Here is a 16,282-nt window from a genome sequence, read left to right as displayed (position 1 = left end):
TTTGTACATTTACAGTTAATCTCAAACACTTTTGTTTGATATTTTTCAGATGGGATTCAGGGATGAAAGACTTCCTTCTCTCTCGGTCGTACGATTTTCATGCCACTCCTTGATTACTTTTTTCCGGAATAATCTTTGACTATTTAACACTGGTGTCTTCAAAAATAATGGAGGCTTAATGACTGATCTCCCACTACAGGCATGTATCAGTGGAAGACATTATCCACATTATTAGGAATGTTCCACTACAAACCCCAAATCCTTCTGAGAAGAGACTCTGTGGAATTACCTGAGGACAGTTTAGTTGCTTTTTTTGCTATAATAATAATAATAATAATAATAATCAACAATAAATGATCTCAAACACTGGAGATATAAAATGTACAAAGGGTCAGCATTGAGTGTGTGATGTCACACACATGTACAGCAGAGATTTAAAAATTATGAGACATTAAGGAACAAAAAGACACAATGAAGACCAGAATAATTCTCTGAGGACCAAGAAGGTAGATTGTCTTGTTCAGGACTCACTACTGTAAGCTTGATATAACATCCGGCAATAAGAAACAAGAGACAACCACTAAGGTACATTTTCAGTCCAGCACACCACAACAGTGGAACATGCTTAAAGATGGACTTCCTTAGTTTGTAACATGGCTGAGAAACTGGTAAAATTAACATCCTGAAGCTAACTTTTTGTACAGCACCATTACATGAAAAGTTAAGTCAATGACGCAAAATTCTTGTCGTGTTGACGCTGTTTTGCAAAAGCCCACAAGCGTTGAGATTCTCCTGCATAGCATAGCCCTGATCCATCCAAACTCCATTTAGAAAACAAGCATTTTATGCCATTTATTTTTACACATCTGCATCACAAGATAGTTATTTCGGCATCCTTTTGATCCATTTATTCCAATAAATTCATAGCAAAATCTATACCTCAAGTAGCTCTGGAAACGGCAGTTCCTGGAAAAGGCAGTGAAATTCACCAAGCTGTCTGCGCCGCTGGATGATGTTATGAACCCAGAAACGATGGGGTTTGGTTTTCTGATGTATCTGGGACTTCCACAATGGGCACAAATCTGCGATATTATTTATTTCAGCCACAGTTGATGACCAATGGAAACGTTGATGCAAGTGATGCAAATAAACACAAATGATCCCTATGTAGTCCAACGGTTGCCAAAAATGTGCTTTTGCGGTAGGTGTGAACAGAGCATAAAACTGAAATTGATGTGAAACAGCTAGCCTGACTCATTTACTAATTAACATGTTGAATATTGTTTGTTTCATCGATACACCAACAGAAATGTAAAAAATGACAAATTAAGGTTTTAAGGGGATTCACTTTGAATATTTTTGATGAATCCTCAAATGGCAACCCATGCTCTACTTCCAAGCTAAAACTCCCACTAAAAAAATGCTTTTACATTTACGTTTCTGTAAGTATTACTGTAAATTCGAGAGCTTTAAAGATGTTTGTAGGTGTATTTTGTTTAACTTTGAACAAAGGCTAACCGTTACCCGCTACTTCCAGTACTTGTGCTAAACTGGGCTAAATAACCATGCCCTGAATCCAGCTTTGTACTCAACGCATAGACACGATTGTGATATCAATCTTTCCATCTTGGTCTCGGAAAAAAGGAAAAATAATTAAGTATTCCTGTTAAGTATTCCTTCAACTATTTGAATTATACCATTTTAAAATGGTTATAAGAGGCTTCTGCATGTAAAATCTAATTTCTTGTCCAGGGTGATAAACTGAACATCATTTATTTGGGGGCTGGCTGCAAATTTCAACTGAAACATTTGAAACATTTGGAAAGCCTTTCACATTTCTAATACTGTTTGTTTACTGGTTGACTTTTGGTTTGAATGAATAGTATACACCTGAAATGTTGTGCAGTGACTGACTTTTAAATCCCAGATTTGAAATGTCTTATAGCACTTGAATGTAGCTTAATATAGCAAACAGGATGAACAGACAGATGGAGGTAGAAACAGAACCTCTAACCTTTGTGTTTTAAAGAAACTATGTTGTTCAAATGAGGTTTAGCACCATGCAGTAAGGGATCAGATTTGGTAAATACTTCTTTATGTCCTATTTGTTTTATCAGGGGTGCCTACTAATGATTGCACATAGAAATACAATGTAATCTTTAAATCCTAAACTGGTAGAAATGTAGCTTTTAAAGAATTGTTCCTGTAGCACAATATAATAGATAGTACAAGGTTTCAGAGTGTGTGCACATGTAAATTTATTGAATTGAACTTTACTGTAGGATTCATTTTGTATTCCAGATCTTTTTTGCTGTGCGTCACCAAACACTTTGAACTACTTCAATCTTTTCCCCCTGTAGTATTCTGGGGAGTTTTGTTCTCCAGGATCATTTCTGCAACAGGCTACTCATAAAAGCCTGTTATCCCCTTTGAGGCACAACGATTTATTCATCACACGTCTGCATTTATTTTTAATGATTGGACTGAAAAGACTAAAATATTCTCTGGTCACAAGACTGCACGGATGACATTATGGCTATGATCTTTAGTCTAATATACAAAAAAAATTAAAAAAAGGAATATATATATATATATATATATATAAACAAAAAGATTGTTATGGACTGTTTTAAAAGTAAAGGAATATGCTGTACAATTTTGACTGTATATCAATTTTGTGTTTTTGTACACCATTTAATTATGTTTTAACACAAACTACTTAAAAAGAGGGTAACGCATTGTGTTTTATAAATGTTCTAGTTTTATTATATTGCTATTAAACCTGTTATAACATGTTGAGAATACAAATGGCTCTTTGGAATTGGAATACAGCTCCCCATTAAAAACTATAAAAAGTATTAAATTCATTTGACAAATATCAGCTTTCCATAGACATCAGTGGATTTTTTGTTGTTAGCTGTCAGGCGATGTTCATTTATTTACTAAAAAGGGGATTGGTTCGACAGTGGATTGTGCTGTTTCAGTCGTCACCGTGATGTGCGGCCTGACATTGTCATCACAGTTAGCTACAGCAGCTAGGAAGCTCATTGTCTCATAATGGGCAATTGTTTTTTGCAAAAACCTAAATAAACAAAGTAATTGATCAAGATTGATTCTTTTCCGCAATTATATAGAATATAGTGCTGGAAATTACTTTAAAAATGTCATGATAATATATAATTCCAGCCCCACTGGTTTTCCATCATACTTTCATACTTTGGCCAGTATAATTACAAAAGCATGTTATAAATGTAATTCATTTTTCAACACACCAAAAACATTTTCTTATTTTCCATCTTTCAACACCAAGCCCATTGTTTCCTACTGAAGATGTAAATCTTCAAAAACTGTTCACAAATATATATAGTTTCATCTTAAAATATATTAGTATACTATACTAAAACAGATATGCAGTGTAGCTTTCCACAAACATAACTATAAGGGTGTAAATTGTGTTTCTTGTTGGTATCTGTATTCTGTTGCGGATTAATACACATTTGGTGCGCCAGGCCAGTTGTTCCCAACCTGGTAGTCATGACCACTCAAGTATTTTTAAGATTAACCTGAAGGGTTTTAAGATAATTGACAAGGACAATCAAACAATAAACAAATTGATATACACTCACTGGCCACTTTATAAGGTACACGCCTGTTCAACTGCTTGTCCACGCACATATTTAATCAGTCAATCACGAGACAACTTAATGCATTTAGGCATGTAGACATGGTGACGACGATGTGCTGAAGATCAAACGAAGCATCAGAATAGGGAAGATGTATAATACCGGAGTATTGCTGCCGACCATGCCCATCCCTTTATGACCACAGTACACCCATCTCCTAATGGCTACTTCCAGCAGTATTTAGCAGTAGCAGTACTATGTCAAGAAATTCAAATCACCTCAAACAATATTTTTGAACATACTGATGAGTATACTGTATTCAAATGGCCGCAAAAGTCACCACATCAAGCACCTTTGGGATTCGGTGGAACTATATATTTGCATCATACATGTGCAAACAATGAATCCGCAGCGATGCTACCATGTCAACACGGACCAAAATATCTTAGGAATGTTTTCATCACCTTGTTAAATCTATGACACCAAGAATAAGGCAGTTCTGAAGGCAAAAGGGGGGCCGGCAGGTACTAGCAAGGTAGTCCTTACAAAGTTTAAATCGTTCAGTATACTCATGATTCCTGACCTGTCGTGCAACAGTATGACGTCATGGGAGCGTGGTAACTATTTATATTTGCGCGTGGTTGTTAGTTGCAGTCTTCTCATGAACAGAGGTGTTGCAACTGTGGAAAGGCTACCAACATTGCTGTTTAATGGCAGAATTGGCACCAGCATTAATGTCAAGAGTGGCAAGATGATATTAGAGTCAATGGATGTGGAAGAACAGCTGCTTTTGAGCCTGCTTGCAAAATAAACAAAGAAAAAGAAGGTGGAATGTCCTTCCTTTGAATAACGCCAGACGTAAATATGGTGAGTTTAATATCCTCATGAAACAAATGAGGATGATAGACGAAGAAAAGCACTTTGAATACTTCAGAATGTCTGCACAACGATTTGTTCCTTTGATTCCTACCTTGTCAGGTCAAGCCTTTTATTCACCATAATAGAACTCATCTTAAACTAGTAAGTTTACAAGAGAGTTGCAGTCACTCAGAGAGTCCTGGCATCCGACTGCCCTCAAACTCGTCCATGCTTCTTGTTCCCGCTTTGTTGTGCGCTGCTGAAAGTAATCCTGCCGCACCAGCTAGATCTATGTCATTTTGACATAACATTATTGCGCGACAGGTTGGGAGTGGCGACTGTAAAGAGGCCTTAAATCCAAGGGGATAAGCCTCTTCTCTCTAAGCGCAGCTACTATCGCGCCATTTTAATGCTACGAAGCACCTACCCGCCGTTAGCATTCCATTGACCACCATTGCTTTTAACGTCACTTTGCCAGTAAATAACTTTACATCTGAAGCACTTAACAATGGACACCATTGTGTCCATTGTTTATTTCTTTTTTGATTATTTTTGGGGCATTTTAGGTCTTTATTTGACAGGACAGATGAAGACATGAAAGGGGAGAGAGAAGGGGCGCAGGTCGGAGTCAAACCCGAGATCACTGCGTCAAGGCGCATACCTGGGCGCCAGCTCTACCAACTGAGCTGTCCGGGCACCCCGTTGTTTATTCTGAAGAAACACAACAATGTATAAAAAGCTCCATTACCTTGTATCTCACATTATGGCTCCATAGCAGACGTATTGGTAAAAATAGGCTAACCATTGTGTCATAACCACGCAACTTGCTGTTGCATAGTCAACAAATCACAGTATTGTCAGGAGAAGCTCGTAGTCAACAGTTTTCACTTACATGAGCTGTTTAGGTTTAATTACTATTGTTAACTAGCATTTTAGTTAGCAGTAATTAGCCTGTGCCTGTGTTATCTACTTAAACCTAGGCTCTCCGTCTCTGCAAGATTTGAAATGATTAAGATTTCTCTTGGCACAGCTAACAGAAGACTTTTTTTTTTCAGCTAACAGAAGACTTACAACTTTCAGACAGGTTGCTTACGTCACATCTACGTCGTCGAGCTCAGTTGGAGGCTGCGCACTAACGCTCAGCTTTCCCCGCAAAAGTGCTAATATCCTTCACTGGTCTCCGTCCAGAGCAACGGGATCTGTCAGTCCATTTCTTTAACAGTCTATGCTTAAATGCTAGCTACTTTGTTCTACATTCTACTACCACTGAAGTAGAATATCTTGTCGTGGTTTTGTTTCGTGCCTGCACATGTGATGTATTGACGGTAAAAAAAAGCTACATATTGTTTTTTTTCCCTGTAAGAAGTAGACAGATGAGCACATTTTTTTAAATGAATTCCTTCAGTTACTCTTGTCCATCCAGTTTGTGTGCGTTGAGTTCTTTCAGTATGTGGTTCTCGCGCCACCTTTTATACTTCACACTACTTTTCTTGTAGCCAAATCTAGCTATGTCCACCATGAACACCCAGGCTAGTCCGTACATGGCCACGCCGCCAAGCTTCATTATCAGCGTGGTCCTGGGAGAGGTGAGCTCGCAGTAAAACATGACCGTCCCGACTCCCACACGCACCGTAGCGAACAATAAAATAAAAAGCAGGTCCACGGCGTCGCCCAGCAGGCTGTCGTACAGGCCCAGTTGGCGGAGGAACCAGCGGGTCTGCAGCAGGGGGTTGGTAATCTCGCTGCCGAAAATGACTCCGCTGGTCTCGCAGCCGGAAACTCCCATTAACAGGGCGAGCAGGATGCCCAAAATGCTCCCAGTGTGGTGGGCTAGCATGACGGGGCCCTCGGAGTGGTAGCGTACACACCAACCCATGTCAAAAAGGAAGTAGCCGAGGCAGACAGCCAGGCACGAGGTCTGGAGCTCAGTGTTTTCTGTACCTGGGGGTGCATAGGAACAGCGTCAGACAGGAGGGTGAAATGTAATGTCAAGACTAATGTTAGAATAATTTGTGCCAAACAGCAATTTTGAGTTGTAAAGCATGGAAGGTCGCCCCCCCCCCCCACGCCCTGTCGACAGGAGCAAGACACCCAAAGTAATTTTTAGTAAGGCTAATTTTGCGTTGTCATCTTGTGGTTGTTTTAGTGTCTTTGTTATCATTTTGCATCTCTGATTGTTTGCATCTTTTTTGTTGTTTTGCGCATGTGGTAATTTTGGGTCTCCTTGTAGTTGTTTTGCATCCATTTTCGTATGCTGTGGGCGTTTTATGAGTCATTTTGCACTTCCTTGTGGTCATTTTGTAATTGTTTTGAATCTCTGTGATTGTTTTGGATCTATTTGTTTGTAATTTTGTATCTTTGTATCTTTCTGTGGCGGTTTTGCATCTATTTTTGCTCGTTGTGTGTATGTTTTTTTTTCAACCTGACGAGCCAGATGGTTTTTTCATAGTTGTATTTGTTACACAAAACCAGGCATTTTCAAAAAAATACCTGGGAGGTGAATAGATGAACAATCTGTCTGTCACGTCCACCCTTAGATGAACAGTCACGCCCTCACACACACCTGCGTTTGAGCTTATTAACTGAATTAAATGTTGGTTTCTTACAGGCTAACTCAATGCAATCCATTTAGTGTTCTAAACACAGTGTCATGACACTTGGTACTCAACCAAAACAGACATTTTAAATGTACAAGTTGCTGTCCTTGCTGAACACACAAGTGGATTAACAGGATCAGGAATGTGGGACTGCGTTTCATCAACCACCAGTAAGGACGGCAGCTACTAAAAATCAAACCAATCTTTATTTATAGTCCTTGCAAAATAACTTACAATTAAAGGAGACAAATATAATCCTACAGTCTAATGTCTACATTACTACCGTAGTAGTAGTAGTAGTAACATTTCAGGTTACTTTGGCATTTAAACAGTTTTTGTCTCACTTTGTGTACTTTTTATCACTGACCTGCATGCGTGAAAGGCAAGGGTCCGTCTATGAAGAGGACGTATGCTGTCAGCAGTACTATCGTAACACCATGGGATAAAGTGACCAACCGGCAGTTCCATTCGGGCCCCCGGTGATTGAAGATACAGCAGAACAGCAGGTACAGAGAGAACCAGCCAATCAGGCTGCAGGTCACCTCCAGTACTGGCATGGCTGTCTGTATCATGGATGTATCTGTATGGGGCGAGTGGATTGATTTCACCATCATAGATACAGACTCATGTCCTCATTGTGTCACTTTAAATGTCACATATTTGTAATTTTAACATGTTTTAAAATGGGGGGGGGAAAGGAAATACCATTTTGTAAGGAGGTTGTAGATTGTCTTGTGATTGGCCAAAGCTTCCCATCATGGGCTAGCTGAGCATGTGATTGGAGTGGAGCAGTGAGAATTCCTACTCCTTGCTCAAGGAGCTGTTCTTTCCCTTTGCTCAAAGTAGCTCCAGGCTGCTCCGTTCAATATTGCTCCACGCTGAACTCCAATTTCAAAATCCAAAATTTTTCCGCCCAACTCTCTAACACTCTGCACCGCTCACATGCTCTGCAGGCTTGAGATTCTAAAGCCTGGAAACAGAGCCAAGTGAAGGTGCAGAGGTCTGGTTTTCTCTCAGTCCCCTTGAATAACAATGTGCTGAAAGTTAATTAAGGAATCTTTGTCCAATGATGCCAAAGAAAAACTGCCTCCCCAGGTTTAAAGTGATACCCAGTCTGTGTGAATTATTGTTATGATAACGGTTTGCAACCAAACTATGTTATTTTGAGTAAATAACCCAACACTAAAATAAAAAATAACACCGGATCAAAACAAACCAGTGTCTTTAGTAGTTTTGGGTACTGGTTAATGTTAACCCTGTGTTGCATTAGGGCCTTATTGACCCAAATTAGGCCAGTTTTGACCCACTTAATACTATTACAAAAGACATAGTCTAACTGTCGTGTGTGCACTGTAGCTTACCTTAACTTCTTCCCTCAGTTGTCCTTAAATTTAGAATGCATTTAGGAAATGACTCCATCACTTGTACACAGCTTCACGTTGTTGATCCTTAAATGCACTCTGTCAAGTTGACAGAAAATGCCATGTGCAGGTTACTATAGACAGTTAGTGGGTCCTTTATCCCTTCCCCCTGGATCTCGGACCTGATCCTCTTAAAGGATTAGTCTGTACTCCTCTGCAGATACCTGCATCTCCAGTTGTATAACTCCATCCTGTCCTTTATGTTCTTTTGATGCTGCTTCTTTTACTGTTTCTAGATTTAACATAAGATATTTTGAGGGTAGAAACTTTGATCATTGAGCTCCCCTTCTTTTGTAACAAACTCCCTATGATTTAATCTCAACAATCATTGAAACTTTCTGACTTTTTAAAATGGGACAATGTGAAATACCATGGACATGATCATTTTGAATTAGCCATAAACACTTGCCCCATGATGGAACGTAACTAAGTCAATTTACTTATGGATATGTTGGTGTGCATTTTGGGCATTTTGCTATACACAAGTTAGCAAGTTACTGTTTACAAGTTATTATACCAACTGCAACATAAAGTGATGAAAACATTAATACATGAATAATTATTATCCAATAATACAGTATACTCTGAAATGGGCCATTTTGAATAATGAGTACTTTTACCCATTGATGTTTTAAAATGCTTTAAGATTAGGCTTTGCAATCACACTTAGCGCACACATAAACCGCAGTCTTGTCTGCAGACTATTACCAATGGTCTGATGTTACCTTTTTTAACTTTATTTTCTCATGCAAATGAGCAAATTTTCACGTAATTGTGAGTTTCAATTGAATTAACCTTAAATGCGTATGATTTTAAACTAGGATTAGGTTCTGTGTTTTGTTTTGTTTCAAGGCAAATAAAACTGCATTGTGGAAAATAATCATCATAGCCTACTGTAGAAATGTTGGGGCCAAATTAATAAATATGTGTCCAAGGTAAATGGGAGCACAGGATATATACAGGTCAGAGGTGCTCACCTGACGGTCCAGTAGCATTAACCCACTTCCAGAGTTGCTCTAATCTGACACCAGAGTAGTTTGTTGGTAAAACAACTCTGCTCTACCTCAAGCTCATGGTTAGTTTAACAGTCACAGGGGACAAGATCAAAGTGGTTTACATAAACTTAAAACAATAGAAAATACCCAAGTAACATTTTCAATGCAAGACTTTGCAGAGTATTTTTAGTGTTCATTTAAAGTTTCTGTGTTACACAGTCCGGTTCAGTAGGTGGCGCAATGCTTCTCTAATTTGACAAATTTTCACAGAGTGTAACGCACTGTAGAAGAAGAATAGCTTTTCCTCTTCCCGGGTTAACAAAAGGTAAACAAACGAGATAATGACATTGAAATGTATAAAATATAATATAATTTCATTGGGTTCACATCACTTTCTGTGCAGCACACGTTAGTTCGTCAGCCAATGAAAACTTTGTACAACCCAGCTCTTAACGGTAAATTCCCTCGAGCTCCGTGGCTGCATGAGGAAAAGCGTAGAGAACACGAGGTGAAACTCCGTTCACATTACATCTAATTTAATTCTTTAGTGAATATTGTCGAGCTTCTTTTTTTATCAAAACGTGACGTATTATGTTAAAGGAATGATTGTGAGCCGCTTTCTCGTTCGGCATTAATCAGATACACGAAACATCACTTATTTCAGGATAAATTTTACCGATATTTATCGTTTTACGAGTTTGTCAGTGTCAACCTGCGTTAGCTAGCTAAGAAAAACGTTAACTTCTTACAATAACGTATAACAATAAGTCATCTTGCTTGTGTTTCTATGGGGGTCAGATTAATTAAAAGGGAGCTTTTAATTAAGACATAAAGCTTCTTAATTTAACAACATGGTCATTTTTTTTTTAAAGTTTCCCGGTATAATTTGGTTCATTTTCAACCAGACTATGTTGAATTATTTATCAGAATATGTAAACGAAATTGTTACACTTTGTACGTTATACTATATAATGTGTTGTTTCTGCAAGTGTAATGCAATATGTTTGCAAACATTTGTCTTTTTACATATTTTTATTTGAATTTATTTTTATTTTGAATTTATTTTTATTTAAATGGGTTTCTCATGTCATTATACTACCAAACCAAGACCCCACACTGTTTAACTTATATGTTAAGTAGCCCTGTCTTGTCTCTTTCAACAGGATGGCTTTTCCATGTGTGAGACTATGCACTCGACACATGAGCACAGTCCTTCAAGTCTGTGGTTATGCAACACTGAGTAAAGCATCCAGACCCCAGGGCGAAAGCAGCAGTGGTCCAGTTTTTCAGTATGTCGGCCAGCACAAAAAGCCCAACCACAAAGTTTTTGTTTGGGGCTTCAGCTTCACTGGTGCTCTGGGTATCCCCAGCTTTGTGGTGCCGGACAGCGGCAGGAAGAAGCCCCGCAAATATCAACTCACTCCTTACCGACTTGAGACTGCAGAGCAGGTGAAATCAGTTTTTTTTAATTTTCATATGGAGCCCCAGAGTCTTTGCTCTTGATAATAAACAATGCATGTTAGTAAATAGTGTAAACGTTTGATGCTTATTGGATTTTTGGTTAAAACAGGAGCCCAAAGTTTTCATCTTCTATTTTGGCACAGAAGACTGTTAGTATAACAAGCTGTGGGACGTGTAAAGTATTTTAAGACTAAACTCACGAGCTGTGCTTTTTCTGTTGTAGATCTCTTCTGCTGCTTGTGGCTACGGTTTCACTCTCATCGCCTCGCCGACCAAAGATGTGATCAAGTTGTGGGGCATGGGCCTGAACAAGGACTCTCAGCTGGGCTTCCAACGCACGCAACACAGCCGCCGTAAGACAAAACCCGAAAATCTGTTTTTATTTCATTTTTGATATATTAATTTATTAGAATCATTTATTTTTCATTATAAATGATTCTGATGAATGAATATAAATATATTTTTTATTGCACATTATTAATTTCAATACCGATAGATCGTTAAATGCGTAATATCGTCCGATATTGGCCCGCCGATATTTCGGTCCGGCTCTATCTGCTTTCACACAGCATCACCAATATATGAAGTTGTCAGTGACTTTTAATTTTGTCTGCCTTGCGGAAAATCTGATAAAGGTGTTTTTTAGATACTTTAATCTGTTGTCCTGCAGGTACCCTATATAAAGGGCCAGATCTTAGAGAATTACCACCTTGAAAAATTTCAGTGCACCATGCAATTTGCTTTGCATTGCTATTTTTTCTGATGCCCTGTCTCTGTAGATCAGAGCTATGACTTTGTGTTGGAGCCCTCCCCGGTTGCTCTGCCTCTCGTTGATTCTCTGCAGACCAAAGTGGTTCAGGTTGCATGTGGCCGCGCTCACTCTCTGATCCTCACAGACCAGGAGGGAGGTAAGAGACTCACACCTCCTGCGGCAGCATGAAGCCAAAACCCACAGTTAACTGCCGTACATATTTTTCAACATCAGACTAGACTTAGCTATAAATCACTCAAGGCTTTTTAAAGAAGATGTTGCAGTTTTCTCTTTCTCTTAAAGTTTTCAGTATGGGCAACAATGCATATGGCCAGTGTGGAAGACGGATAGTTGAAGATGAAGTTTACAGGTTTGTCCTGAAACACTTTGCACACATGTGGGAAACATTTTCAGTCTAATTTGTTGCTTGTGTGGAAAACTCCATTTTTAGAGAAAAATTCAGATTTATAAAATTATGGTTCTCTAGGCACCTTTTTAATCTTGGCCATTGTTTCTCTGGATGTTTAGGGATGTGAAAGATTCCCATGTTAACGATATGCAAACGTTCACATCTAGTACTGTGCATAGAGCACCATATCCATTAAATTAGCGGTGAATTACCATAATGACATATTCTGGCTGATTGAGATTTCTCTTGCACAGGTACCAGAAGACTTAAAACTTTGTGAAAGGTTGCTCACGTCACATCTACGTCTTCAAGTTTAGTTTGAGGCTGCCCCGTAACGGTCAGCCATCACCGGAAAAGTTCTATCTGGCTCTGCAGTTCCATGTCGAAGTGTCCTTGAGCAAGACATTGAACCCTGAGTTGCCCCCGATGCTGTGCATTGGAGTGTTAATTTTGTGTGAATGTTTATCTGATGAGCAGGTGGCACCTTTTATGGCAGCCTCAGTGTAGGAATGTGTGTGAACAGGAAATGGTTCCTGTTTCTTGAGGAGTTGTTAAGACTAGCGCTATGTAACTACAGTTCATGTACATTTACTTACTATATTTTTAACTGTGTTTATAATGTGTTTCTCCCGTTAAGAAACCAGTCCAATCCACAATCTCTGTCTGATGTTTTCAGTTAAGACCATTGTGTAAATATCCAAATACTTGAACATAGGGGTTGAGGTTTCTTCTTGACCTCGGGAACTTCGCTACTCCCAAAGTTTGAACTTGTATTTACATTTTTAAGCAACACTAGAGAACTTTTTCTTACTTAAAACAATGTTTCCAAAATCCTTTTAGTGGTTCATTAACTCGTAACAAGGTGAACGGAACGTCTGCATTTGCTTTGCGGCTCTCTACCGGCTATAACCAAACTATGCAAGTTTACCAGATTGGGTAGCGGATCTGTAGTTCCTTTGAGACATAAGGGGACAATTCTGCTTCCAACCTGTAAGGAGGCTGGAGCGGAAAAGTTCTCTAGTGTGGCTTTAAAGGCACCTTACTCTACCTGTTGAAAAAATCCTCTTGCAAAAATGCAATTGGGAGATTACGTAAAGAATGTCTGAGAGAGATAATGACGTGATCTCTCATGGAAGATGGAGCTGTCAACGAGTAATGGAATGCTTGTTTCTCTGTCTCATTTTCAATACAGTGGCAGTCATATCATTCACAAGATGGAAGGCTTCAGCAGCAGGGTCACCCAGGTGAGTGCAGCCTTTGTCTGAGCTGTAATGACAGTATGTCTCATTTCCCCTACTGTACCAGATTAGGTGATTGGATTTTAAGATGATGTGTGTAGTTTTTCTTTTGCATGTCAATGTGAGGTCTTTAAAATGGGATTTTATCACTAAAGATTCTTATTTTTTTTCCAGGTTGCATGTGGACAGGACCATAGCCTTTTCCTTACTGAGACAGGAAATGTGTTTGCATGTGGATGGGGTGCAGATGGACAGACGGGTCAGTACACTTCACAGAAAAAAAGTGACTTTGTGTATTGGACACCGACAGCCTTCTTAACTTTGAAAGCCAAATGAAAAATGTATTTTCTGCTACAGTGAAGTAGAACAGAGCCACAGTTAAATAAGTGCTAACTACAGTATGTCAAAACATTGTAAAACCCCCCCCCCCCCATTCCATTTATAACTAATAACAATTTGATATAATTATAATATATAAATAGGAATAAAATTCCTGGTAGATCGGCTGAAACGGAAACAAACAGAAAACCAAACTAGAGCAAGACGTACTTCTGCTGCTGGTAGACGACGTACATCAGAGAAATCGTATAAGATGTTACGTAACACTACATCAACAATCCTCTAGATCTCTCTTATATTTAAAATTATGACGTAAGACATTTTATTAAGTTCCTGAGGACTAAAAGCTGAGGATTTATCTTCCAGGTCTGGGACACCACAGAGTCAGCTCCAGTCCAGTGGAGGTGGGAGGAGATCTGGCCGGGGTGAAGGTGCAGCAGATCGTTACGTACGGAGACTGCAGCCTGGCTGTGTCCACAGATGGACAGCTGTACGGATGGGGCAACTCTGAATACCTGCAGCTGGCCTCAGTCACTGAGGCCACACAGGTGAGGAGGACTAACATGTCTTCAAACAGGCAGGAGTGTTGATCTAAGTGGCTGATAAAACTACACAAACACAGGAAAACTACGGTAGAATAGCTTCACACTAGGGCTGGGACGATATGCTTTTGTCCCGAATCAATACTTGTACGATACATGAGTGGCGATTTTATTTGTATTGCAGTTTTCATTCATTGCAATTCTAGAAGTATTGCAATTCAATAGTATCGACTTTTGTGATTTCCTTTTTCTTCGACAAAAACAAAAGTTTAAGTACACAGTTCTAGAAACCATACAACATGACACATTTTTAAAAATCAATTGTTTCCTAAAATGAATGGACATCACAAGTCAGTCAGTAATTTATTTATTTTATTTGTAAAGAAGTACATGAATTTTCTGCATTTTCTGCTTTTGGTCTGTTTTGCTGGAAACGGATATGATGTAGTCAACGTCAGCGGAATCAATTCTAAAAATCGTCACAAAAAAGCAATGATATGATTTTTGATTTCTTTGTCCCACCACCCCTACTTCATACCCTCTAAAATGTTTTGGTATTTGTACTGGGCACGCTGTTTTTATGTGAAAGTTATGATGTTGGGTCAGAACATAATAACAGGACATGAATTCTAAGTATGAGAAAATTGGCAAATGCCACATTTTGTTCATGAATCTGTTTGAGTAGGTCTTGCATTTGTCCCAGTCCCTGGATGCAACAAGAGAGAGAGGGGAAAAAGCCACATAGTAAATAAATAAATAATAGTATTTGGAAATACCGAAGGACCAACAGTTGCTTATATATAAGCAACAGTTCTTCGCCGTCACTGAGCCCTTGTCTTTCCTCGTCTTTCAGATCAACTCTCCTAGACATCTTCCTCTGAAAGGCTGCGGAAAGGTGGTCCAGGCAGCGTGTGGAGGCACGCAGGTGGCCATCCTTAACGGTCAGTTCTTACAAATTCACAAATTACAGGGCTGCAAATAAAAGACTGGCTGGATCAAGGTTATCTTAGAAATAAAGTCATTTTCTGACCTGATAGCTTTCTTCAGTTTGGTGTCCCAGGAGTAACACCACACACAGCCTCTGGGAGGCATCACAGATCACAGTTTAGAGTGTCTGGCTTTTACATACTTTTAGGAAAATGGTTTCTTTGACACTGTGATAGGACTACTGCCAACTGTTTGTGGTAAACATCTGTTTAAGATATGAGGTGGCGCTTTTACCTATCCAGACTTAATGTTTTTTCCTGTCTTTATTGATGCTGTTTAAATGAGAATTGAGCCAACCGGCAGGCTAATTTCCATCTCCGCAGTCTTGTAATGGACTATTTAAGGATTGTTTATGTTAAAAAGCAGGGTTTGCTTTTTCATCAAGCATTTCATGGCTGGAAATTACTCCTAACTGGCAAAAAAACTCTCAAATTGATGCATTTTGATCCTACTTTAGGTGTAGAATAAGGCATTTGATGAGCTATTTACAATGTATGCAAAATGTGGCACTGTTATAAGTATTAAAGCATTTAGCTTATAGCAGCATTGTGCATATGGCTGGACACTCACTGCCGTGTCCCTATTCAATAGCCTAATTCTAAGCAGGTTTTAAGTATGTAGTTTGTTCACAGAAAAAGTGACTTAACAAGGTGTACTTTAATCAGGCTTGACTCAATGCACAATGCAAAGTAAATGGTGGCGTGTGAATTTCACATAAATTGTGGGTGGAAGTGAAACCGCTCCTAAGATCATAGAGAAAAAAGTACTAAACATTTTGATGAGTCTGTGAAGTGTTTTTAAGTTGCAGTTAGATGTCAGTAGAACTGCAAAGTTGTATGATATTTTGATCTACTAACTACTAAAACTGAGCCTCTGTCCCTTTGTTTCACCACATCAGTGTATAAATATCAGTCTGTGAATCTTTTCAGAAAAAGGAGAGGTGTTTGTGTGGGGCTATGGCATTCTTGGAAAGGGCCCAAAACTATCTGAATCCTCGACCCCGGAGATGATTCCACCCACGCTGTTTGGACGCTCAGAGTTTAACCCCTCGGTAGCCGTCA

At 39.1% G+C, this 16,282-nt stretch overlaps 3 protein-coding genes across 8 annotated transcripts in view; 2 read left to right on the top strand and 1 right to left on the bottom strand.

The window, feature by feature from the left end:
* LOC117955123 (rho guanine nucleotide exchange factor 12-like) overlaps positions 1 to 2,574 on the top strand; it is a 38,031-nt gene extending 35,457 nt beyond the window's left edge. For all 3 annotated transcript variants that reach the window (XM_034889305.1, XM_034889304.1, XM_034889303.1), the window contains exon 38: positions 50 to 2,574. In XM_034889305.1, coding sequence (XP_034745196.1) covers positions 50 to 66 — 17 coding nt within the window. In that variant the 3' untranslated portion in view covers positions 67 to 2,574. The remainder of the gene's footprint in view (positions 1 to 49) is intronic.
* A 2,986-nt stretch (positions 2,575 to 5,560) lies between these two features.
* On the bottom strand, positions 5,561 to 8,617 carry LOC117955944 (TLC domain-containing protein 5-like). Of its 4 annotated transcripts, none has more exons than XM_034890740.1 (3): positions 7,446 to 7,975; positions 5,850 to 6,422; positions 5,561 to 5,800 (listed from the first exon to the last, which is right to left on the bottom strand). In XM_034890740.1, the coding sequence occupies exons 1-2, from the start codon at positions 7,690 to 7,692 to the stop codon at positions 5,887 to 5,889; spliced, it is 783 nt and encodes a 260-aa protein (XP_034746631.1). In that variant the 5' UTR covers positions 7,693 to 7,975; the 3' UTR covers positions 5,561 to 5,800; positions 5,850 to 5,886. The 4 variants fall into 4 exon arrangements, with proteins under 4 accessions (XP_034746631.1, XP_034746633.1, XP_034746632.1 ...); XM_034890742.1 differs by lacking the exon at positions 5,561 to 5,800 and adding an exon at positions 8,440 to 8,617 and having other exon boundaries at positions 5,836 to 6,422; positions 7,446 to 7,658; XM_034890741.1 differs by lacking the exon at positions 5,561 to 5,800 and having other exon boundaries at positions 5,836 to 6,422; positions 7,446 to 7,658; positions 7,909 to 7,964.
* Positions 8,618 to 9,781: 1,164 nt separating this feature from the next.
* The window catches only part of rcc1l (RCC1 like), a 10,241-nt gene continuing 3,740 nt past the window's right edge, over positions 9,782 to 16,282 (top strand). The window contains exons 1-10 of the mRNA XM_034890426.1: positions 9,782 to 10,002; positions 10,658 to 10,943; positions 11,179 to 11,308; positions 11,735 to 11,863; positions 12,010 to 12,076; positions 13,308 to 13,359; positions 13,528 to 13,612; positions 14,059 to 14,240; positions 15,088 to 15,175; positions 16,151 to 16,282. Coding sequence (XP_034746317.1) covers positions 9,977 to 10,002; positions 10,658 to 10,943; positions 11,179 to 11,308; positions 11,735 to 11,863; positions 12,010 to 12,076; positions 13,308 to 13,359; positions 13,528 to 13,612; positions 14,059 to 14,240; positions 15,088 to 15,175; positions 16,151 to 16,282 — 1,177 coding nt within the window. The 5' untranslated portion in view covers positions 9,782 to 9,976. The remainder of the gene's footprint in view (positions 10,003 to 10,657; positions 10,944 to 11,178; positions 11,309 to 11,734; positions 11,864 to 12,009; positions 12,077 to 13,307; positions 13,360 to 13,527; positions 13,613 to 14,058; positions 14,241 to 15,087; positions 15,176 to 16,150) is intronic.

Source organism: Etheostoma cragini, chromosome 13 (genome assembly GCF_013103735.1).
Source record: "Etheostoma cragini isolate CJK2018 chromosome 13, CSU_Ecrag_1.0, whole genome shotgun sequence".
NCBI lineage: Eukaryota > Metazoa > Chordata > Actinopteri > Perciformes > Percidae > Etheostoma > Etheostoma cragini.
This window is presented reverse-complemented; position numbering and strand designations above follow the sequence as displayed.